Genomic DNA, 23483 nt, shown 5'->3' with positions numbered 1-23483 from the left:
CTCATCTCCCTCTCGAAATTGCACGAGGTCCGATCCCGAGTTAAAGGGATTAAATTCCTTGACTCGAAAGAGGACCGACGATCGCACCGCTCGCGGAAGGCGTCTTAGCGTCCCTACAAACGTTGACCCTTCCTGAGTCATAAAAGTGCGTTCGGGCTCGCGCCACGCGCCGCAGAGCGCGTACCTGCGAGCAGTATTGTTAAGCTTCGAGTTACGTCCTTCCTTACCCCGACCCCACTGGTTAGCCTTTCCTTCGCTTCCCAGATTTTCTTATCCTAATCTCGGGGTTGGACGTAACAATGTCTCCTACCTATATCTCGGAAATTTTCACTGACCCCGACCCCTCAGTTAGGCGATCATCACGTCTGCCCTGGCGAAAATAGAAAGTTTCATAAGCGTTTGTTAAGCGTTTACGTGAGCGTTTGCGGGAGTTTGTTGAGCGTTTAGAATCGGTCAGTAAAACGTTTAAAAAGCAGAAATTGCAACGCTTTAGCGTTTGAAAGACGTTTGTAAAGCGTTTTAAAAGTTTGCACAGCATTTTCACAGCGTTTGCACAGCGTTTACGGGAGTTTGTTGAGCGTTTGAAAACGGCCAGTAATCCGTTTGAAAAGCGTTTGAAAAGCGGAAATTGCATCGCTTTAGGGTTCTTTTTGCGGTCGAAGAATAATTAACTGTGATTGGCCAATTCTTACGACTTACGACCTACAATACATCCATTGTAGACCGGGCCTAAAACATTTAGAGATCCTCTGTTAATAAGTCGAAAGCGTTTGCTTTCATCATTGGAAACTGCGTGCAGCCTCTATTGAGCGTTTAACAGGCGTTTACTCTTGTCGTTAGAAGAAACGGCGGAAAGAGCGTTAAATGTTAAAATCTGCTTTTCGCCTCGCAGAGGGTCTGCTTATATTCGCGGCTGGATGTATTTTAAATGCGAGAAAGATGCGCTGCCTAGCGGCATTGTTAGAAGAACGTTTGTTGAACGGAAGGAAAACGCTTGTCTTACGGCGCCGGATAAAGCGTTTCTTAAGCGTTCTCAAACCGTTTGCACAAACGCCCTACAATTCGCCGCATTAGAAGAGCATTTGCTGAGCAAAGGGAAAACGCTTGTCTTACGGCGTTGGGAAAAGCGTTTGATAAACGTTTGTAAAGTCTGACAGCAAACTCTCTATACGAAGTTGTATCAGCGTTCACTAAGCGTTCTCTGAAAAGCGTTGGCTTAGCATTACAGAATTTTCACGAAACGTTTTATACAACGTTTGATAAGCGTTCCGAAAGCGTTTACAACCCAACAGCGTTGTGTAAGTGTTCTTACAACGTTTGAAAGCGTATAAACGCTCAGAAAATCCTCACCAAACGTTTGTCAACGCTCTATAAGGCTTCTTATTTTCGCCAGGGTGGCTATACCTCATTCTTTCCATGTTCCTATTCACAGAACCGAAGCGTATCATAAGTCCTTCCATCTTGCAGGTGTCTACTTGTGGAACTCGCTTCCTACCGACGTAGTATCAGCAACGTCTGTCGCTGTTTTTAAGAGAAAACTTTACGACCATCTTCTCTCGCTTGAGCGCGGTTCGATCTAGAGTCTCGTTGTCCTCGGCCTGCTATGCATGATTTGATTTGGGTGCCAGCTTGTTTCTTTTCTGTTTTACTAATTTAAGTTGCATTTTATTTTTAAGTAGTTAGTCTTGCGATTTTGATAGTGGAGGCGGTGACTGGTTTTCCGGTGTGGTGCGTCCTTTGCGGTTGACTATTGGATCTTCCGCTGGGGTCGCGGCTTCGCGGATTCCACCACTGTTTCCTGCTTAACACACATCTGCCACATTTATGCTGTTCCTTTCTTTTTCATTTTTATTTTTATTTTTATTTTATTTTATTTTGTTTTTATTTCTATTTTATTTTATTCTTTTTGTATTATACCTTTGTAATTCTTTATTTGCCTAAAGTCTGTGACTATGGCATAAAATAAACCAATCAATCAATCAATCAATCAATCAATCTCTCTCTCTCTCTCTCTCTCTCTCTCTCTCTCTCTCTCTCTCTCTCTCTCTCTCTCTCTCTCTCTCTCTCTCTCTCTCTCTCTCTCTCTCTCTCTCTCTCTCTCTCTCTCTCTCTCTCTCTCTCTCTCTCTCTCTCTCTCTCTCTCTCTCTCTCTCTCTCTCTCTCTCTCTCTCTCTCTCTCTCTCTCTCTCTCTCTCTCTCTCTCTCTCTCTCTCTCTCCCTCTCTCTCTCCGGTAACGAAAGATCGGTAACGAAAAATTATACACTTTATAGCACTCCCCGGAAATTTCTACCCCTGTTTGGTCTATAATTCTTTGAGATTCAATCAATGATTTCCCGAAAAATTAAAAAAATTAGAAAACAAAAATTAGAAAAATTAGAAATATTAAAAAAACCGGTTTCCAGAAAATCAGTAACAAAAAACTATACACATAGTGGCACTCCCCGGAAAATTCTACCCCTATTTCATATACTTTTGATAAAAATTCGGTTCAGAGGTTTAGGCTGAGCGATATTAAAGAATCCGTGAAAACACGTTTTACTCCTTTTCACCCCGTTAGGGCTCGAATTTCTTAAAATCCCTTCTTAGTGGCACTCCCCGGAAAATTCTACCCCTATTTCATATACTTTTGGTAAAAATTCGGTTCAGGGGTTTGGGCTGGGCGTTGATGAGTGAGTGAGTGAGTGAGTGAGTGAGTGAGTCAGGACATCTTCCTTTATATATATAGATTTAGAATAGGTGCTCCTATCGTCGTGTCACGCCGTGTCTAAGATAGGTTAAGATAGGTTATATTTCTTTCTTATACATAACAACAGTCGCAGTACTGCGGATATCGTTCTGTTATTGCAGCGTTATATGCGATAAAAGCAACAGAAGTAATTACGGACCGATCTTGCAGCTGTGCTCAATGACGTCACATCGTCAGTACTTACAGTAAATACAAAAAAGGCAGCCTATATAACAAATCCACGTCTGTGGCCCAGGGGAGATGGAGGACGTACCGCGTTACGCGGACGCGCGGCAACGGCCAATCGGAAACGGCCCCGCGATCGCTCGGCGGCGATGTCGTCGCTAGCGGCCGCCAATCGGAAGTCGTCTGTCTTTGCGAAACTGCCTGCGGTTACATCCGACGAGACACCTCATTTGATACGTCATGCTTAAGTGACGTCACACAGGCCAATGGCAATGTCGGGAAGGAACGCGTGACTCGCGCGGCGACCAATTAATCGCTTATTCATTCGGAATTAATGTGGTAGACGATTTTCATGCCATTTTCATTGTTCTTTGAAACGCACGCACCTGTCATACTAGTGTCTTATATTATTATAACAAATATAATTAATATATTTATTTCAGGGTTTTGACTTGGAGTTAGTTCGAATCAATAACTTTAATATTATAAACAAAAAATATTTATTGTATTATATATATATGTATATATACATGTAACGCTATGCGTTTCCAAACTCTCAACGAACTCCCGCAAATGCTCACGTAAACGCCAAAGAAACGTTCACAAAACTTCTCATTTTCGCCAGAGTTAAGATATTACTTAAGACGGTCTTGAAATAAGATCCGACTATGAATACCGGCCTTATTTATCAATAATTTTAATTTTTTAAATGTGTAATCGAAGCGTAATTTTTTGTTGGTCAATTGGATAATGTGTCGAAATATATTTTATTATTTAGAAAACTACTCTATTTTAATAAAAATTAATTAACAAGTAGACGATACCGGAAATAAGTTGGCTCTCAAAGTTTATAATTTTTTAATAAACAATAGCTTAAACGATTGCTCCTCAATTGCTCCTTCAGAATCAAAAATTGCTCCTCTTTTTAAATTAATATTTTTTAAAATATTTACAAAAAACGTAAAATTTATAATTATCACTCAAAAACATATTTCTAACTTTGTGCAACTAAATCCAGCATAAAATTATTGCTCCTTGATTGCTCCTTATTACTCCATTATTACTTTAATAATTTATTGCATTTTTACTGAAAAATTTACAAATTAATTATTTTATAAATGACGACACAGCCACTTGGCTGTCTATTGGCTGCCTATTGTAATTATATATGGCTCGGCAGCCAACGGCGGAAATATTCAAACATAATATAACAACTCTATTTGTTTATAACTATGTCTCAAAGAGTCTAACCCTTTAACCAATATTAATTTTTAGTAGAATAATTGTTCCTTGCTTGCTCCATTGGGATATTCAATCGCTCCATTCGTATAATTAATTTTGTATAATATTTTAGCATTTGTATTGAAAAATTAACAAATTAAAGGCTGGAGCACAAACTTTTGCGTAACGCATAATGCATCCGGCTTTTAATTTGTTAATTTTTCAAAAATGCTAAAGTATACAAAATTAATTATACGAATGGAGCGATTGAATATCCCAATAGAGCAAGCAAGGAACAATTAAGGAGCAATCGTTTAAACTATTGTTTATTAAAAAATATAAACTTTCAGCTCCAAATTATTTCCGGTATCGTTTACTTGTTAATTAATTTTTATTAAAATAGAGTAGTTTTCCAAATAATAAAATATATTTCGACACTTTATCCAAATAATTCTGGAGCGATTGGATAAGAAAAAAAATTTAGACAATTTGTCTGCCAACTATTGGCTTAAAATTGATTTTAATATTAATTTTCAATTATTGTATGGTTTTCCAAACTCTAAAAAGTTTTTTCCAAATTTCTCCAAATGATTTTCAAACGATTGGAAAAGATAATTATAAATAATTTTTAATTAGTTTGTCAACTATACGTCGGTCTCAATGGACCTGGGACCGTATTCTCGAGCCTGTCTTAATGATTTTCGTATGCGACTTTCTATTTGAAAAGCATTGAATTTCGCATGCGAGTTTCATGAAAACGATTTGAGAATAGGGCTCCTGCTGTATCTACTTATACTGTGATTAAGGCCGGTATTCATAGTCGGATCTTATTTCAAGACCGTCTGTCTTAAGATGCTAATACGGCTCTGTGATTGGTTCATAAAATCTTAAGATTGTACTTAAAACGGTCTTAAATATAAGTTATTCTGACTATGAATACCGGCCTAAGACATTACAGACGGTCTTGAAATAAGATCTGACTATGAATACCGGCCTTAAAGTTTGAAGCCATCTATAAACTTACTTCAAAAAAAGAACAGTTGTGACGCGTATTTACTCTAACCATCATATGGAAGTTCAAAGTAGTGATGACTGATGAGTATTAGAAAATATTCGATAAGTAATCATAACGGTATTAGAAAAAATTAATAAATAAATAAAAAGAAAAAGTAGCAACTGAAGAGAGAGAGAGAGAGAGAGAGAGAGAGAGAGAGAGATAAATTAACGATTAAATACATCTTAATTGAACATTAAATTTAGCCTATAGCATAAAAGTTAATAATTGGAGTTAATTGGAGAGGAACTGCGCGATAAAGAGATCTCAAGCTTAACAGATACTACGTTTACGCGAACGTGACTTCTGTAGTAACGTACGATAATTTCTTCGCGTAAACGGGATTTTGTAGTAACTTACGATAATTTACTCCGCGTAAACAAATGAATTATCGTAAGTTACTACAGAAATAAGGCTCGCGTAAACGTAGTAAGAGTGACATCAAATGATGTACGTATTATTAATGACGCCTTTATAACGTCAATAATACGTCATTAAGACGTCATTCTGCTTCTTGGAAGTTTTGAGTACATTCCTTTCATTTCTTACCCAAGGAGCGACAATGTGCGTACCCAAGTAGAACAAATCAGTCATGAAAATATCAAAATGACATCATTCTGTAATCATTTTTTACGCGTCATCGTGACGTCAAAATGGCCCATTAGAAGCATCTAATCTTGACTAATCACTACTTCTCTTTGACTTTTATTTGATCTTTTCGTTCTATTTAAGAATATACTCGAAATATGTTATGAGAACTGAAGAAAATTATGACTGATCATGCAATTTGTAACAATATATACTGTTACATATATCGCGAGTCTCGTAAAACAGCATGTCATAAGTCAGTCATTTCAAACTGATTCTTGACGTTGACCATATGATGACATAAAATTCATCATTTTAATGTCACCTTGACGTTTCTGTGATTAACTTGTTCTACTTGGGTATAACGTGCTTTTAATGCACGTACAATTGCATTGGCTTCAAAACCACATTAATTGTTTCAAAATGCGCGCATTCAAATGCGTAATTAATGCAAATTGAGCATTCAATTTATAAATGACAGGTTTTATAAAATATTTAAATGAGTATAATAGCTTCTGACTCATGATGAAACATTTTATTTAAGTTTTTAAATTTTATATAAATTGAATTTTAAATAAATGACATTTATTATGTCAAAAATAAACATATTCTCTAAATAAGAAGTTATTTTCTTCTGTGATAGCTGTACTGGAATATGCTCACAGCAATGCTTAAAAGCTGGGCACGAAGAAAAATTCCAATATAGTACAGAGTTTACTATAGTTGTCCGATTGGGCTCCTCGATCAATGATCGTAGGTGCACTTTTTGGTATGCGCTTCCATAATATGCATTAAATGCGCATCTAATGCGGGACAAATATCCGCATTCAATGCAAAGTTTAATGTACATACATTCAAAGCGCATTATACGCGCATTGGGGCTCCTTGGGTATGTAAGTAAAGCAAAAATAATCTTACATATATATGTTACATTTTTGACAGTTGATACATATTAACGCAAAAAAAAGAGTTTTTAAAAGTAATAAGCAATTATATGATTTTAAAAAAAGGCAGTCCATATTCAAAATAATTAAATAACTCTTGTCACATATAATTTCTCTGCCAGATTACAACTTCATACATATATAATAATGTAAAGAAATTGTTTATATATAAATGCTTGATTCGTCTAAATACATTGGTCATCATTATAGATATACCGTGTTTTTCCTCCAAGAAAGATAGGCATCTTCGAAAGAAGGAGAAAAAAAGTCGCGCAATGGATTATCGCTCAATTCTGCGTCCTGATCTTCAGGATCTTCTGAATAAGTATAAAGAAATACGCGATGTAAGTAAAAGATTAAAAATTATTAAAATAGATAAAAAGATGAGAGCTATAAAGCGGCTGTGGGCGAGTATCATTTTCGCGCATAGTACCACACTGAACACTTTATACATATTATACACATACCCTGCAGTAAACAATCTGCTCGCAATATGACAATATAGATTGGCAGCAGATTTCACTCACAACAGATATCACAACACAGATCCGATATCATCTGTGTCCGCATTAAACTCGTGTTTTGCCGACAGAGTCTGCCGATATAATGACAGCAGATTGTCGGCAGAAATCGAGTAAAATCTGCCATTTCTATTTAAACTATGTATTTAAACATTTAAATGGAATACATCTTTTAAATGGTAGATTTTGTTCACTTTCTGCGATCAATCTACCAATACATTCTGTTAGCAGAATCTGTTATATTTCTGCTGGAATTCTAACAGCAACATTTGCAGCAGATATTTTTAAAATCTGTTCTCGACAGATTTGGTTATGTGGGTGTGTATATGTACATATATATATATACACACTGCTCAAAAAAATTAGGGGATCACTTTTTGTCAGTAAATTTTTGCCGATTTTTAAACTGTAATTACTCAGCGAATAATTAACGTAAAAAAAGTTTAAAATAAGGTTTTACAGGGCAAACTCTCTACTATAAGGTGCTTTTGTTCAATTTTCACTCAGGTTCATACTCAAAGGCGTGGTCAGTTTTGAATAAGGACGTATTTGAGATATCCAAAATCTTGAAATTTGCAGTCTTCTACCGCCTAACAAAAAATTGGCGAACATACCCGCGGAAAAGAGTTAAATATGTTTTAAATATGGTTTATATTAGTCATTTATATGAACGAAATTAAACTCAAATAAAAACCAAATATTGAATATAAAAGTAATTAAATTTAAATATGTTCCAAATTTGGATCGAAATTAAATTTAAATAAGATCTTGCTATTGGATTTAACTTGTCCAGGCGCATATATGGATCATATTAATATTTAATAAGCATCTAACCATCCTGAGTTCAAATTTTATTTGTATTTGAAACAAATAAAATTTTAATTAACACCCAAATTAAATTTTTATTTAATTGAAAGTGTTCCCATTGACCCATCATATATTCATATTTAATCAAAAATTGTGATTCATAAGATTTTAATAAACCTGCGAGTTATGTTAGTCTTGCGTTGTAGTCTGTTAGGTTATAGGTTTATTATTGAATTTTGTCATTATCAACCACAAATCTGCATGTTTAATTATGTTAATTATTTTATACTGTCTACATCGTACATATATTTTATAATTTCAGTTTTAGTTATGTAGGTCATTGGCTTCCCACATAGCATGCATATCAAAAAGACGTCCAGAAGATATCCCGAAGATATATTTAGGAGATAGGATATCTTCTCGGGATATCTTCGGGACGTCTTTTTGATATGCATGCTATGTGGGTTTTTAATCATTTTAAATATATATGTATCGAAAAACAGGCAAATTATGTATTTTCTGTTAAGACATGGATATTTCATCATTTCGATATCGATTCAAAGCTATTTTGATTTGCCTGTCAAATATATAATAACATTGCCATTATATAGAATGCAATATGAATAAAAAATTATATTGTATTGGCAGACATGGATAATGTAAATATTTTATAATTTGAGCATTATAATAATTGCGTTACAATATTAATTTTTTTAGGCTTCCATTTCCATTAAATAGTTACTTTATAACTGTAAAAGTCACAACAAAATTCCTGTTTGTAATTTGACAATTTTGAAAATTAAAATATTATATAATAGGTACATTTTCAGTACTACATCCGCTCATTTATTAAACAAGAAGTTAAATTAAGCAACTAATTAAATTATTAATATTAAATATTAATACAATAAGATATTTGTATTTACATTTATCAAAATAAAAAATAAGTTCAATTATGAAAATAAATATTAATAATTGGACTTATTAAAAATTAAATAATTTGTTCAGATATTGCGCTCGAATTCTTTTCGCGTTTTACAACGCCCGATCGTTTCACATTAGATGGCGCGACGCGCGAGTCGCCACTCTCAAAGAGCCCCCGCCTCCTTCCTCACTCGTTAGGTGTCATGGCCGCACTTGCTTGCGTTTCTTCGAACGTGTCGAGTCCGTTATTTCTTTCTTGACGGATTGATCGTTGCGGCGCGTGTTCTGGAGACTAACCGAGCGAGAGTCGGATCACCAGGGAGAGCTCACCGCCAGGAAAGGGAGAGCTGCGGCAGCTAGCGTCCGAGAGGGAGGATCGAGGCGAGGAATCCGGTTCAGCGAGCGGAGTCCTTAAGGAGGTTGGTTAGTTCTCGGTGCGAGGCAGGCGGCGCGGCAGGGGGAAAGCATATAGGTTAGATTTTCGTCGCGTGAAATAAACGAATTTTAGCAAATAAATATGTGGAATGCATTTAATTGCTGTTTCTTAAGGTTTAAAAAGAGTTGTTTGTACAATTGAAACCCAAATACGTTATTATCCACATTGAAATGTGGAAATAATAAATGTGGTCCTGTTTTTTTTATTTTTACAATTTCTTGATAACTATAAAGACGAATCATTTCAGTCTTCGAGAAAGTTTTTCCTAAATATGTAAAGAGTTATTTGCACCTATTTTCACTAAATTCTTATCATTTTTAATATGCTTTCGAGAGTTACATTACAGGTTAGGTAACATTTTTGCTGTGTCGCCCGTGTATAAGAGAGAGACAAGAGTATAACTTCAATAATTAATTACTCGACAACCATGCAGACGATTATCTTCAACTTTGGCATATATGGACGACAGATTCCCATAGACGAATATTCTCCATTGAACTAATTCTTATCAAATTGATTTGACTAACCACCCTCCTTAAGAGATTCTCATTGGAACGCCATATTTGTTACTTTCATTTGAAGGTTCATATTTTTAGGGTTTATACCGTCATTTTTTAAGGATTAATCATTAATTGAAGGTTAACTATCACTTGAAGGTTAACCATCATCATCCGAAGAAAAACTCTTAAAGTTGGGTGTGATTTCGGACCGCCAATTGAAGATTAACCTTCAAATGATGGTTAACCTTCAATTGGTCCGAAATCACACCCAACTTTAAGAGTTTTTCTATGGTGTTTTTTTAACGGTTAACACCAAAAGTTGAGTGTATTTTTCCATAAGGGTTCAGTTTGATTAAGTATATAAAAAATGTCTCTATTTTTATTCTTTTGAGCTAGCAAATTGTATTCTTGGTTTTTATGGTGATTAATATTTTGTGCAACTGCATCAATCTTTTTGTTGCTAGCGATTAATATTTGTTTTTATGTATTCGATTACTGCGCAAGTGTTGCGCATTTCGTTAATTTTATCAGAAGTTTACTTATCTTCTTTTTGTACCACTGGATTTAAAGCAAACCAATATAAACACAATAATTGTAATTTATAAACGTTTTTTTTATCTTATAACTCATTCTCTGTTGATACCATATTCTCTAATCCCGTTATTATCCTAATTAGCAGACAATGTTTTTTAAACGTTTGAAAAATATTTGAAAATCAGTTTTAAACACATATTACAAAACGTTTGAAAAACATTGCCTGTTGATTGAAACCGCAAAATTTCGGCAAGCTACAACAGGGGCTGGATTTTTGAATTTATTCGCAAGAGAAAGGTATGCGCAAATTCTACTCTTACAGAAAAGTTGCAAGTTGATCGCATGGCTTTTAGTTAATCAACTTGCAACTTTTTTATAAGAGCAGAATTTCCGCATACGTTTTTCTTGCGAATAAATTCAAGGATCCAGCCCCAGGTGCGCGCGCGCTGTGCTTTAAAAGCCTCATTAAGAACGTATAAAGGTCTTATTTGAATTTAATTAAATTTAAATTAGATTTAGAACTTATTAAGAACATATAAAGGTCTTATTTGAATTCAACATATTAAGAACATATAAAAGTTTTATTTGAATTTAATGAAATTTGAATAAAATGTACAACTTATTAATTTCATATATGGTTTCAATAAGATTAATATTTAAATTGAATATATTAGCTAATTAAATCCTTATTAAGCCAAATTAAATACGAATATTTTGATGATGAAATGATACTGTAAGAAGTACGTATATATACTTTGTATACTACGAAACATACGTACGAGTATACACGTCGATTAAGAATATACGACATGTATTCATATGTTCGAGATTTTTAATCGAAATGTATATCGGCATTTCTTCTTATATTCTTAATTAAGTTTTATATATAGAACAAATATGAGCCATATTAATGCAGTTATTCAGCATTAATTTAAATCAAATAAAATTTAAATGGAGATTTTATTAAGGTCCATATAAAGTTCATATTTAACTGTTTTCCGCGGGTAATTATTGATACCATCTCAAAGTACGGACTTTGCCCTTTTAAATGAAAAAAAAACTTTGTCCTACGCCGATTATTTAGCGAGATATCGCAATTTAAAGTAACTCCTGTTTTTTACGATTTTAGCACGATACCGCCGGCATTTGCGTAACCTGATGTGCACCATGGGCATATTGCTCACAATCAGTCAAATTTTTGCACATCATGTAATGTATGTGTATATGTGTACATGTAGCGGTTTTTTTTTATTAAGAAATGTTACCATTTTTTCGCCATATCACGTGTATTGCGCAATCTTGATCTCATATTGATGAATTTTTGCTTCCTCATAGACATAGAGGAAGCTTTGTGATGGTGAAAAAAAATTTTTTCGAGATTTTGATGGAAATAGGTTTAGAATGTTCCAAAATGTCGAGAAATCATATTAGTAAAAAATGTCCGGAAGTATGTATGTGTGTGTGTGTGTGTACGGATTTTTTGTACACGCATCTACTTCTACAATTTTTTAGATACCGGGTTGAATTTTGGTACACAAATAGAGTATCATAGAAAGTATGTTCTCCTATAATTTTATTAAAATCTGTCGACCGGTATGGATTTTAAGGAGATTTTCATTTTTTAGAAAAGTGTGTTTTACGCTGTAGCTTTCTCAATATTTGAGATATTGATCTATTTCTAATTCTATTATATTTTTCAGTTTTTTCTACCCCTATTTCATATATAATTTTTTAAAATTTGGTTAATCAGTTCTTGAGTTATAGAAATTTCAGTAAACTTGACTGTTTTTTTTAACAGAAATTTTAAAGAATTATTGATTGATTAACCAAATTTTAAAGAATTATATATGAAATAGGGGTATAAAAGACTGAAGAATATAATAGAATTAATAAAAATTGTTAATAATAAAGGGGTTACCGATTTCTGTTTAAAAAAATGAACGTGATTGCTCTAATTTCCGCAAATTTTGAGATATCAAGCTTAATTTTTTTTTTATAGATAGAGTATTATTAAAGGTAGGTTGGTGTTGAATTTAGCAAGGATCGGTGAAGGGATTACCGATTTCTGGCTATTTTTAGAAATGTCCGTGGTTGCTTCAATTTTCGTAAATTTTGAGATATCGACTAATATAACAGATATTAGTCGCAATAAAGCTTATCACAATAAAAAAAATGTGCAAGTAGAAACTTGCACATTGCTTCCTCATAGTTTTTAAGTGTGCAAGTAGAAACTTGCACATTGCTTTCTCATAGTTTTTAAGTGTGCAAGTAAAAACTTGCACATTGCTTTCTCATAGTTTTTAAGTGTGCAAGTAGAAACCTGCACATTGCTTCCTTATAGTTTTTAAGTGTGCAAGTAGAAACCTTCGCTCATAAAGCTTCCTCTATGAGGAAGCTAAAACAAATAAATACTAATAATTATACATACAATAAAATACAAGCTTCCTCATAGAGGGAGCTTTGTGAGCGAAGGTTTCTACTTGCACACTTAAAAACTATGAGAAAGCAATGTGCAAGTTTTTACTTGCACACTTAAAAACTATGAGGAAGCAATTAAAAACTGATCACGCCTTTGAGTATGAACCTGAGTGAAAATTGAACAAAGCACCTTATAGTAGAGAGTTTGTCCTGTAAAACCTTTTTTCAAACTTTTTTTTACGTTAATTATTCGCTGAGTAATTACAGTTTAAAAATCGGAAAAAATTTACTGACAAAAAGTGATCCCCTAATTTTTTTTAGCAGTATATATATATATATATATGTGTGTGTGTGTGTGTGTGTGTGTGTGTGTGTGTGTGTGTGTGTGTGTGTGTGTGTGTGTGTGTGTGTGTGTGTGTGTGCGTGCGTGCACGCGTACGTATGTGTAAAATAATTCTTTTATTTAACAAAATAATAATTTTTCTAGAATAAAAACCACTTTTACTGCACATACTATACAGGGTGATTCTAAAATAGGTGCGCATATTTTGAGAAGCGATAGAGTGACTAAAAACAAGCACTTTTCTCTAATAAACTTGTCAGCAAACGCATCGTGACATCAGAAAATATTGTTGTCATTCGTAGGCCGTTTACTGGAACTCAGTTTGTCTGAACCCTAGGTTTGTTGTCATGTGCAAATCAGCTATTCGTGATTAGCGGATGCGAGATTGATTGTTTTGTGGTATTACCCTATAAGCGCGTAATATTATTTAATATTAAATAATATTCTAGGCATAATCTTAGAACAAAATACAATATTCCAGTAATATTAATAGATGGTTATATGTCTGCTCCTGATAATATTATATGAATATTATATGAATAGCTGATTTGCACATGACAATAAACTGAATAAACCTAGGATTCAGACAGACTAGCTGAGTTCCAGTGAACGGCCTACGCGTAATGACAACAATGTTTTCTGACGGAACGATGCGTTTGCGGCACTGACAAGTGTGTTAAAGAAAAATGCTTGTTTTTTAGTCACTCTATCGTTCCTCAAAATATGCGCACTTATTTCAGAATCACTCTGTATATCGAAAAAAATAAGAACAGTTGCAACATTGTACTTTATTTCATTCCATATTTTTGGTAAAACAATTATAAATAATATTTTTATGCGTGCCAGAAACTCGCGCGAAATAATATTTTAAAAAATATTTCTATATTGTTTATAAAAAATGTTTATAAAAAATTCCGTTTTGAACAATTTCAATGTCGAAATATTGAAATTGTTTTATTTAATTTTATAAATTGTTTTAGCAAAAGAATAAAAAAAAATAAAAAATTCTCTACGCGCAGAAATTCTCTGCGCTATGTGTTTTCAGCGAGCAACAGCAGAAGTCCTTAGAATTCGAACGCGAACAATCGGAAAAAATAAAAAATAAATTGAAGAATATGTTTTACTGGTTCATGAAGCGCGAGGATCGATACAAAGCAAACTTGGATAGTCTAGAGAAAAAGAATAAGGAATTGAATTATAATCTAGCTAATGTGCAACGTGAACGCGATCATGCTGTACTCTTAAACAATGCCAAAGGTAAAAAAAAATGACAACTGCTATAATCTCGATTTAAATATTGTTTCATGTATGTACGTAAGAATCAGAATTATAAATAACGTTTTTGTAACGCTTCTGCAAAAATACTTCAAAAATTTTATAAGCTTGTATATGGGAATTACCATGGTGGGGGGGACAGTATCTAGCTTTCCACCATGGGAATTACATTAAAAAATTAGTCACATAATGCAAATTAAGAAAATCTTAATATGAAAATTCACAAATAAAAATAATTAAAGGTAGACAAATAGAAAAAAAATTAAGGTCAAAACAGTTTCTGAATTACAGGTTCAAATCGATCTTTTACGCGCGCAAATAGAACAGCTCAGAAATAATCACAAACAGCAGTTAATGTTGCAAGATAAATCTCACGAGGATGAAATTTCTAAATACAAACGTCTTTTGGACAATACGAACGCAAAGTCGCTTTCGGTATTAATTATTTATTTCTTGTTATGCTTATTTATTTATTAAGCTCATTGTAGTGTTCTACATAACGTAAAACTTTACTACAAGTTCATAGTTATTTATTTAATTGTAACCAATTAATCTATCCTTGATAAACAGATTAAGAGACATATATGTATTTGTTTGTTAAAAGGAACGAAGTGTAATGAAAAAGGACAAATGTAAGAACGTAAAGAAGAATATTGTAATAAATAAAGAAAATAGAAAACGGAAAGAAAAACTATATGACGAGTAAGAAAAATTATTTTACTTTTAATGTATTTTTTTATTCAAATATTTATTAAATTTTTATTGGAAATGACATTAATATTTTGAAGATTTCACGTAGACAGTTTAACATATACTGCTAAATGTAAATTAATTTATTAATGTTTTTTTTAATTCTTGAGAATGGAATTCTGTTAAAGGATTTAAAAAAAATAGAAAGTTTTAAAATTCGGAAAGATGAATATACAGTGATTTATATAATTATTAATAACATAATAATTATTAATAAAATTACAATTGTTTAAGATTACCTGGTTTAGAGGTTGATAAAGTTGTCCGTAAAAGAAGAAAACTATTTCAAGACGACAAGGAAGTGAGTGACATTGTTTAAGGATGGCATTATTTATAAATTGTTATACGTATATGTATAAAATTGCTTATACCTATACATATATGTATAAGGTTTTAAGTTTTAATTAATATCTAAAAAAAATATATTTTTATGATTGTTGCACACCTATGCACACACTTACACGTATAAGTACGTACATATTTCAAATAAATAATTTATTATTATTTTATTTTGTACGTAAAAATTCGTTTTGTGAAGGATATAAATAAGTTACAATTATTAATATAATTGTTAATAGAAGGAGTTGCGATCATCATATATTGATTTAAATATCCAATATACATAAAACAACAAAAACAAATAAAACATGTTAATAACTAATAAATAACAATAGTAAAGATAACTGATGCAAGTTTTCTTTTTCAATTTTAAAGCCTTAATTAAGAATATAATTGTATTAATTATATAAATATATGTAAACACGTTTCTCGTTATTAAATAACTTCTCGGAAATATTGATGGTTAACTTTATTCTCCTATTTCAAGAACTAAATTTTTTTATTTACCAATTCGACGATTGAACGAATTCCAACTGTTCGTATAATCGATCTTTAAGTGCCCATATGTGTTTAAGTGTCCAATGTGATAATGGCGATGGTATTGCCTCCACTATGTATTTGTCCTCATCTATATGTAATTCTTCCCTCGGTAATACTGAAGGAGATAATTATATAAATATTATATCAATAATAATTTCGTCCGCCAGTGAATAAAATCAGCAATTCAATTTATTTCTCGATTAACTGGCGCGATATATACAAGAATGCACAACGTTTCGGCTCTATATTCGAGCCCTTTTCAAGTGCGAACTGAAACAGGAACAGCGAAAAAGAAAAACAATATAAATAAATCGAGACAATATTAAGTTAACGACGTTATTAAATATTGAGCAATACCTATCATCTATTGACTCGTCACATAATTAGTACAGATTCCTGAGTTCATGAGCATGTTCCCGCATGGCCCTAAAGGTCAGCTGTGGACCAATCTTAATTTGTAGCATAAATATTATACATTATTTTTTAATTTATATATGTATACATTCTAATAGGGAAGGGGAAGGGCAGAGAAGAGAAGATCGGTGATTGGGCGCGTTCAAGAGATACAGCCATTCAGTAGCAGTCGAACGTGATTGGCTCTTACTTTTAGAATCAACAAATCAACGCAAAGTGTTAACAACACAAACTCAACAGTTGGTATCTGCTGAACGCGCCCATTGCCATGCATGGTGACAGAGGTTAGGAAGTATTCCATCACATTTCGGCCGGGACGGTCGCGCGCTCGCGGATCCGCGGATCAAATTAATCAGATCCAACAAGCAACGTAAAGTGTCGTTTCCGAAAGTATTCCTTCGAAAGAAGGAGAAACTGAGCCACAAGAAACCGCAAAAGCATCACCAGAAGATACTGCGGCGATAGACAAATCGAAAGAAGAGATTACAGGAATCGCAGAAGCATCGGTGGGAGCCATCGTCGAGCAACTACGAGATCACCAGCACAATCGGCTGCGAAAAAAAACCGCTACGAGTTCTCCAGTGATCGATACCTGGCCGGATCGTCACCCGCGCACGACGGCAGGCCACAGTATAAGTAAGAACAGTAGGTTCACTCCCCTAAAAAGTTGGTAAATGAATATGGCGACTCGCACAATCAATAACATGGCGGCTGTCATCTGACAGTTCATTTGGTTAGATACATCGGCGCGTCAGTTGTATTGTATTTGTATTTATTTAAAAAAAATTTTTAAATAAAATCATAATGAGTAATAAAAGTGGTTATCGATGTGTATTTAAAGATTGTGGGATCAAAAAAAACTTTATTCCGATTTCCGAAAGATTCAGAAAGGTACGTATAATATTCATTATGACAAATACATGAATATACATAAATACGTTAAATACACATAAATACATTAACACATTAATACATAAATAAATATGCTATTTGTATATTATGTAATAAGATACATAATCAATAAATACATTTAAAAAAATTAATACATAAATATATTAATACATTATTAATATATTAAGACTTGAATGCATTAAATATATTTATGTATTAATTTTTTCAAATGTATTTATTTATTATGTATCTTATTACATAATATACGAATAGCATATTTATTTATGTATTAAAGTGTTAATGTATTTATGTATTCATGTATTTGTTATAATGAATACGTACCTTTCTGAATCTTTCGGAAATCAGAATAGTTTCCTTTGATCCCACAATCTTTAAATACATATCGATAACCACTTTTATTACTCATTATGATTTTATTTTAAAAAAATTTTTAAATAAATACAAATACAATACGCGCCGATACATATATAAATACAATAATAAAAATATGCTATTTAAATATTATGTAATAAGATAATAAATAAATAAATACATAAAAAAATTAATACATAAATAAAATGAATAAAATATACATGAATAAAATGTGTCGTGACATTTTTGTTTCGAATATTTAATTAATATGTAAATTCTTATATTTTTTTCATTTCTTATATAATTATCACAAGCGGTTTCTATTATTCAAATAAAAAGCGCATGTATTTTTTACTTATGTGCATGTGTTGTGACATTTTTGCTTCAAATATTTAATTAATATATATTTCTTATATTTTTTTTCATCTTATACAATTATCAAGCGGTTTCTAGTAAGCGGTTGAAATAAAACACGCTCGCACAACCAACATCATGGCGGACGTTTGCCACGAAGAACAAAGGCTTCGACACGAAGTGAACCTACTGTTCTTACTTATACTGTGGGCAGGCTATCCAGTACCGAGACGCCGCGCTACATCGTCTCTTCCACCGAACGTCTCCTGGCGCCGACGTCCTCTGTATGGTGGTAGATTAGCAAGATGCAACGATCCCACGATTTTGAAGCGCGAGGAGTGCGTCGGTGTATTTATGAGAAGAGTGTTCGTGACGAAGATGAAACTGTAACCGGGAAAAAACGAGAGTTATCCATCCATATTGGTACCGCGCGTTTGGTAAGCTAAATCATGTAATTCCGGAAATTTTTCTTTGACTAATATTAGCTGTACTTTATTATAAACATTCTTTTGCTAAAGTTAATAAACATATATATTATATATATTATAAACATTTCTAATATAAAGATACCATATATTCGTCGTACTAATTTTATACGTATTTTTCAGGGCTAATCCTAAAAGATTCAATTTTGATAATTTTGGTGACGCTATGATGGCTCTGTTCGAAGTGCTTTCTTTCAAAGGCTGGCTTGACGTGCGGGATGTCCTTATTAAGGCTCTCGGACCTGTAAGTAATTATCTTTTCAAAATTTGGGATAAGAATATTATTTCCATCGTATTCGTCAATATCTTATTGCATTCTCTTTCCAGTTTCACTCAATCTATATACACATTTATATTTTCCTCGGTTGCATGATCGGCTTGACATTGTTCGTGGGTGTCGTGATCGCGAATTACTCTGAGAATAAAGGCACCGCTTTGCTTACGGTCGATCAAAGACGATGGTGAGGCGTCGCATATTTTATCAGCGAATGTCGCGATTTCTATCACGATCTACAGATTGCGAATTTTTGTTGGGATGCAGGTGCGACTTGAAAAAACGTCTGAAGATTGCCCAACCGCTGCATTTACTACCTAGACCGGACGGCAAGATGTTCCGCGCTTTCATCTATGACATCACGCAGAACATTTATTTCAAGAGGTTCATCGCCGCAATGGTGCTCGTGAACAGCGTCTTTCTGTGCGTTTCTGTAAGTTGAACAAAGTAATTTTCAGATACATGAGACCCAATAGATATTTTTCAAGGCCAATCCACTGTCAATAGAATCATGCAACTTTAACGAGCATTGCAAAAAGACTATTTCTTTGAATCATTTGCTTCTTGTCGGTTATCATTAAATTATGGTAAAAGTAAATGTGGCATATTTGCTCGTGTTTAATCTGCCATCTTGCTTCCTGTTCTTTTTTTATCCTGCTCACCCGAAATGGAGACTCGAGGAGAAACGCACGGAAGCTTTAGCTACAGTCTCTACGATTTTGACACTGGTCTTCCTCGTGGAAGTAATCATGAAAATTATTGCTTTTACACCACGTGGCTATTGGCAGTCCAGAAGAATCAGATACGATTTGCTCGTGACAGTCGTGGGCATTATCTGGATCATTATACACTGCACGATGCAGGTATATTCAAGAATCCTTTACATCGTACCTTTCTTTCGTCTACCACTCGTCGTTCACTCCCACGGTGTCATTTTGTTTTACTATATTGTTTTCAGAACGATCTGTCCTATGTAATTGAATTTATGGTCGTGATCCTGAGATTCTTCACCATCACCGGTAAACACACCACTCTCAAGATGCTAATGTTGACGGTCGGTGTGTCCGTTTGCAAGAGCTTCTTCATCATATTCGGCATGTTTCTCCTTGTCTTCTTCTAGACGTTAGCCGGCACCATAATCTTCGGCACGGTGAAATACGGAGAAGGCATAGGAAGGTGCGAAAAATATCTACGAGATTTTAAGATGTGTAAATATATATAGAATACACACGCAATGTTTAATATGGATTTTCCAAAATAATACTAAATTTTTCTTTCACTCTACAATATTTCTTCATCTTGCCCTGCCTCTGCTTGGTATATCAGAAGGAATCTCTTTGCAATCTAGACGCGCTAATTTCGAATTACCGGTTACTGGCGTGGCGATGCTCTTTCGCATAGTGACGGGGGAGGATTGGAACAAAATTATGCACGACTGCATGATACAGCCACCCTATTGCACGCCGGCGGATAATTACTGGGAAATGGACTGCGGCAATTTCCACGCTTCTCTAATTTACTTTTGCACCTTTTACGTCATCATCACTTACATCGTCTTGAATCTTTGAGTGGGTACGTATACGACATACTTGTGCAACAAGGAAAGCTTGCACGAAATCACGTAGATTACAAAAGAGAAATCGCAACAATATATCAGTTTTCTACAGTGATTTAATACAAGGATTAAAAATCTTTCTTTTCGAACAGCTATTATCATGGAGAACTTTTCCCTATTCTATTCAAATGAAGAAGACGCGTTGTTATCGTACGCCGACATAAGGAATTTCCACGCCGACATAAAGAACACGTGGAACGTCGTTGATAACAATCAGAAAGGTGTTATACCGGTGAAGCGGGTATGGTCTTATCTCGAATCAGAGAATCCTCGTTATATTGACAAAACGCAATCTGTAAGGAGCAAATGCCGACGTTAGCGCATTTTAGGTGAAGTTTATCTTGCGGTTGTTGAAGGGCAGATTGGAGACTGATCCGCAAAAGGATCGTCTGCTCTTCAAATACATGTGCTACGAACTGGAACGATTGCACAATGGCGAAGACGTTACCTTTCACGATGTTATTAAGTAAATTCCACAAAAAGGATTGTGAATATAATATTAAACATTTAGCAGCTTCTCAAGTAAAATTCTTAGATGCTCAGATTTCTCAGACTTTGATACGATAAGACGCGCAGAGTTTCTTCTTTTCCCTTTTACATCTTTCGATCTGAAATTTTCACTATAAAGGACAATATGAAACCTTTTATAATATTTTGAATTGTATTGTCAATACTTTTCTAAATTGAAGAATTTTTTAGTATGTTATCGTACCGCTTAGTGGACATAAGGAAAGCGCTTCAATTGGAGGAACTTCTTGCACGAGAAGAATTCGAGTACATAATCGAGGAGGAAGTCGCTAAGCAAACTATCAGAACTTGGTTACAGGGCTGCTTGAAGAAGATACGAGCGGTGAGGATAATTTGATTTAAAATCGCATTAGGGAAATAATAATCGCTTTTTTTTGCAGAAACAAAACAATCTTAACGCCGGGCTTCGTGCTACAAATAATGCGGCTATGCTCACTCAAGATGTAGAGAAGGGTAAAGAGGAGAAATGCAAGGAAGTTATATTACAATGGGTGGAAATTTCTACAGAATCTGTGCGTTTGATTGAAAGGTTTTCAAGAGCTCTTTAATCGCATTTTGTAAAATTGTGTATTTTTATTTTATATCTTTCCATACAATTATTATACTGATTTGCTTATCTTAATTTTCCACCCATAAAATTTGATTTTTTTTATATGTGTTCGATTAAGTATACTACTCTTTTATCTGTTATACAAAGGAGAAAATAAATCCTTAAATTAATATAAATGATATCTATAGTTCAAACCTGTAAAAAAAAGCTTAAAAAAAAAAGAAAAAAGCTTGAAGAATGTGTGCATCAATAAAAAATTTGTGCAATAAAAAATATATGTTTTAATATTAATTTTTCTTTAGAACATTAAAAATTCGTTATTTGTATCTATAATAACTGTGGAGTTATAATTTATGTCTGTTGTATAGATGCATCTCATTGTCAATACATTTATATAGATCTACATGTAATTATTTCAGAGATGTATCTGCATAAAAGATATAAATTTTAACTTTACAGTTATTATAGATACAAATAACTTCGAGCATTATGGCTATTTCAATACTAGATATATAACAGTATTTCGGTAGTATATATATTGCAGTTATATACATTTTCGGCAATTAATGTAGCAGTTACATTAAATTATAGTATTTTATATAATTTCAATATAATGCGTTATATTGCTGTTATGTCCACACAATGTCACGTGAGTGGGAAATTATAATTAACATATATATAACTGAAACCTCCAGGTTACATTACACGTTACATTTCGTTTTATTACGGCAATATAAGGGTTACATAACTGTGTTTGCTGGGAAGTTACTTTTTATAACTTTCTTGGACCGCTTACAACGTTGTGATTAGTAGAAAAGTAGTCCTTAGTCGGAAAGTTAACCGAAAAATGCTGCTTGGGTTGGTTTAGTAAAGTCAATGCCGAGAGGTATTTTGTCACTCTCATTAATACCCAGTGAACACATTTTATAACGGCAATATAACATGGAAGTTACATGTAATATCACAATGTTATTCTTGTGATATATAAGGGCTACATAACATGGAAGTAACATGCAATTTAACATTTGTTATATGCAGGTAATATAACTGTTATACATCTTTTTGGCGTTACAGTTATGTAACAAAAATTGTGTAATTGTTACGTAACACGCTTGTATTAATGTTAGTATAACTAGTAATATTCTGGTAATATTAATGGGGTGTAACGAAATAACATATACAATATAAGACAGCTGTTGATTTGCTTACTGCTCACGTTTTTCTATGTGCCCGGGCTCTTAAACCCTGCATCGTTTTATTTTGCTAGAGCTAATAATAGTCTGCGCTCATAAATTTTCAATTGTTTTTAAATATATATATTTTGTTTAAAAGGTTTAATATTGTGCAGAGGTCTTTTAGTTCGCCTTAAGGCAAAAATTATAATTTACAAAATATATAATTTATAATTAATAATTATTAATAATTTACAAGATGTTTATAATTTATATGATCAATTTATATAATCCGGGTATCCATCCGTATCGGTAAATAACGTAATCATCATGATGCATATTAAATAGATATAATGTCAATATTAAAAATTTGTGCAGTTATATACTCTTTTTAAACTAAATTTGTTTCTTAAGATGATTTTTGAAAAATTATATATTTGCGCTGGTGTGACATATGTAGACTATATAATAACACTTACATCAAATTAAGAAGTAGTCTACCACGTAAGGCAGTTGGCTCACGATCCAGAGGTCCCGAGTTCGAATCCCACCAAGGTAAGTGTGTTTTTCAAATACGAGAAAATATTTATAATCATAGACTGCATCTTAAGAAACAAATTTAGTTATAAAATGGTAATAAAATTTCGAAAAAAATAATTTTTTTACGGTCATTACCTTATTATAACTGTTACGTAATAGTTAAATAACACGTTATGTAACAT

At 33.3% G+C, this 23483-nt stretch overlaps 2 protein-coding genes across 13 annotated transcripts; both read left to right on the top strand.

Moving 5' to 3' along the window:
- The first annotated feature begins 6803 nt into the window (after positions 1 to 6803).
- On the top strand, positions 6804 to 15695 carry LOC139786396 (uncharacterized). Its single transcript, XM_071725554.1, has 5 exons — positions 6804 to 7063; positions 14222 to 14459; positions 14755 to 14912; positions 15082 to 15179; positions 15462 to 15695. Exons 1-5 carry the CDS (start codon positions 6995 to 6997, stop codon positions 15544 to 15546), a joined length of 648 nt encoding a protein of 215 aa, XP_071581655.1. The 5' UTR covers positions 6804 to 6994; the 3' UTR covers positions 15547 to 15695.
- A 1295-nt stretch (positions 15696 to 16990) lies between these two features.
- LOC139786397 (sodium leak channel NALCN-like) lies at positions 16991 to 21862 on the top strand. Of its 12 annotated transcripts, none has more exons than XM_071725563.1 (12): positions 16991 to 17156; positions 18352 to 18574; positions 18746 to 18866; positions 18950 to 19083; positions 19164 to 19329; positions 19570 to 19759; positions 19855 to 20072; positions 20245 to 20468; positions 20604 to 20752; positions 20841 to 20977; positions 21211 to 21361; positions 21420 to 21862. In XM_071725563.1, exons 9-12 carry the CDS (start codon positions 20612 to 20614, stop codon positions 21585 to 21587), a joined length of 597 nt encoding a protein of 198 aa, XP_071581664.1. In that variant the 5' UTR covers positions 16991 to 17156; positions 18352 to 18574; positions 18746 to 18866; positions 18950 to 19083; positions 19164 to 19329; positions 19570 to 19759; positions 19855 to 20072; positions 20245 to 20468; positions 20604 to 20611; the 3' UTR covers positions 21588 to 21862. The 12 variants fall into 12 exon arrangements, 11 of the variants coding, with proteins under 11 accessions (XP_071581664.1, XP_071581659.1, XP_071581657.1 ...); XM_071725558.1 differs by having other exon boundaries at positions 18237 to 18574; XM_071725556.1 differs by having other exon boundaries at positions 18227 to 18574.
- The last annotated feature ends 1621 nt before the right edge of the window (positions 21863 to 23483 follow it).

This window comes from Temnothorax nylanderi, unplaced genomic scaffold (genome assembly GCF_030848795.1).
Source record: "Temnothorax nylanderi isolate EJ_2023f unplaced genomic scaffold, tnyl_v1.0 TNYL_tig1026_pilon, whole genome shotgun sequence".
Lineage (NCBI taxonomy): Eukaryota > Metazoa > Arthropoda > Insecta > Hymenoptera > Formicidae > Temnothorax > Temnothorax nylanderi.
This window is presented reverse-complemented; position numbering and strand designations above follow the sequence as displayed.

What these genes read in the sequence shown, in the direction of transcription:
- LOC139786397 (XM_071725563.1), top strand. Translation starts at nt 20,612, where the DNA reads ATGGAGAACTTTTCCCTATTCTATTCAAATGAAGAAGACGCGTTGTTA. An exon ending in GTGTTATACCGGTGAAGCGG is followed by an intron (nt 20,753 to 20,840) that starts GTATGGTCTTAT and finishes AGCGCATTTTAG; the next exon opens with GTGAAGTTTATCTTGCGGTT. An exon ending in GCTTGAAGAAGATACGAGCG is followed by an intron (nt 21,362 to 21,419) that starts GTGAGGATAATT and finishes TTTTTTTTGCAG; the next exon opens with AAACAAAACAATCTTAACGC.
- LOC139786396 (XM_071725554.1), top strand. Translation starts at nt 6,995, where the DNA reads ATGGATTATCGCTCAATTCTGCGTCCTGATCTTCAGGATCTTCTGAAT. An exon ending in AGTATAAAGAAATACGCGAT is followed by an intron (nt 7,064 to 14,221) that starts GTAAGTAAAAGA and finishes CTCTACGCGCAG; the next exon opens with AAATTCTCTGCGCTATGTGT. An exon ending in CGAACGCAAAGTCGCTTTCG is followed by an intron (nt 14,913 to 15,081) that starts GTATTAATTATT and finishes GTTTGTTAAAAG; the next exon opens with GAACGAAGTGTAATGAAAAA.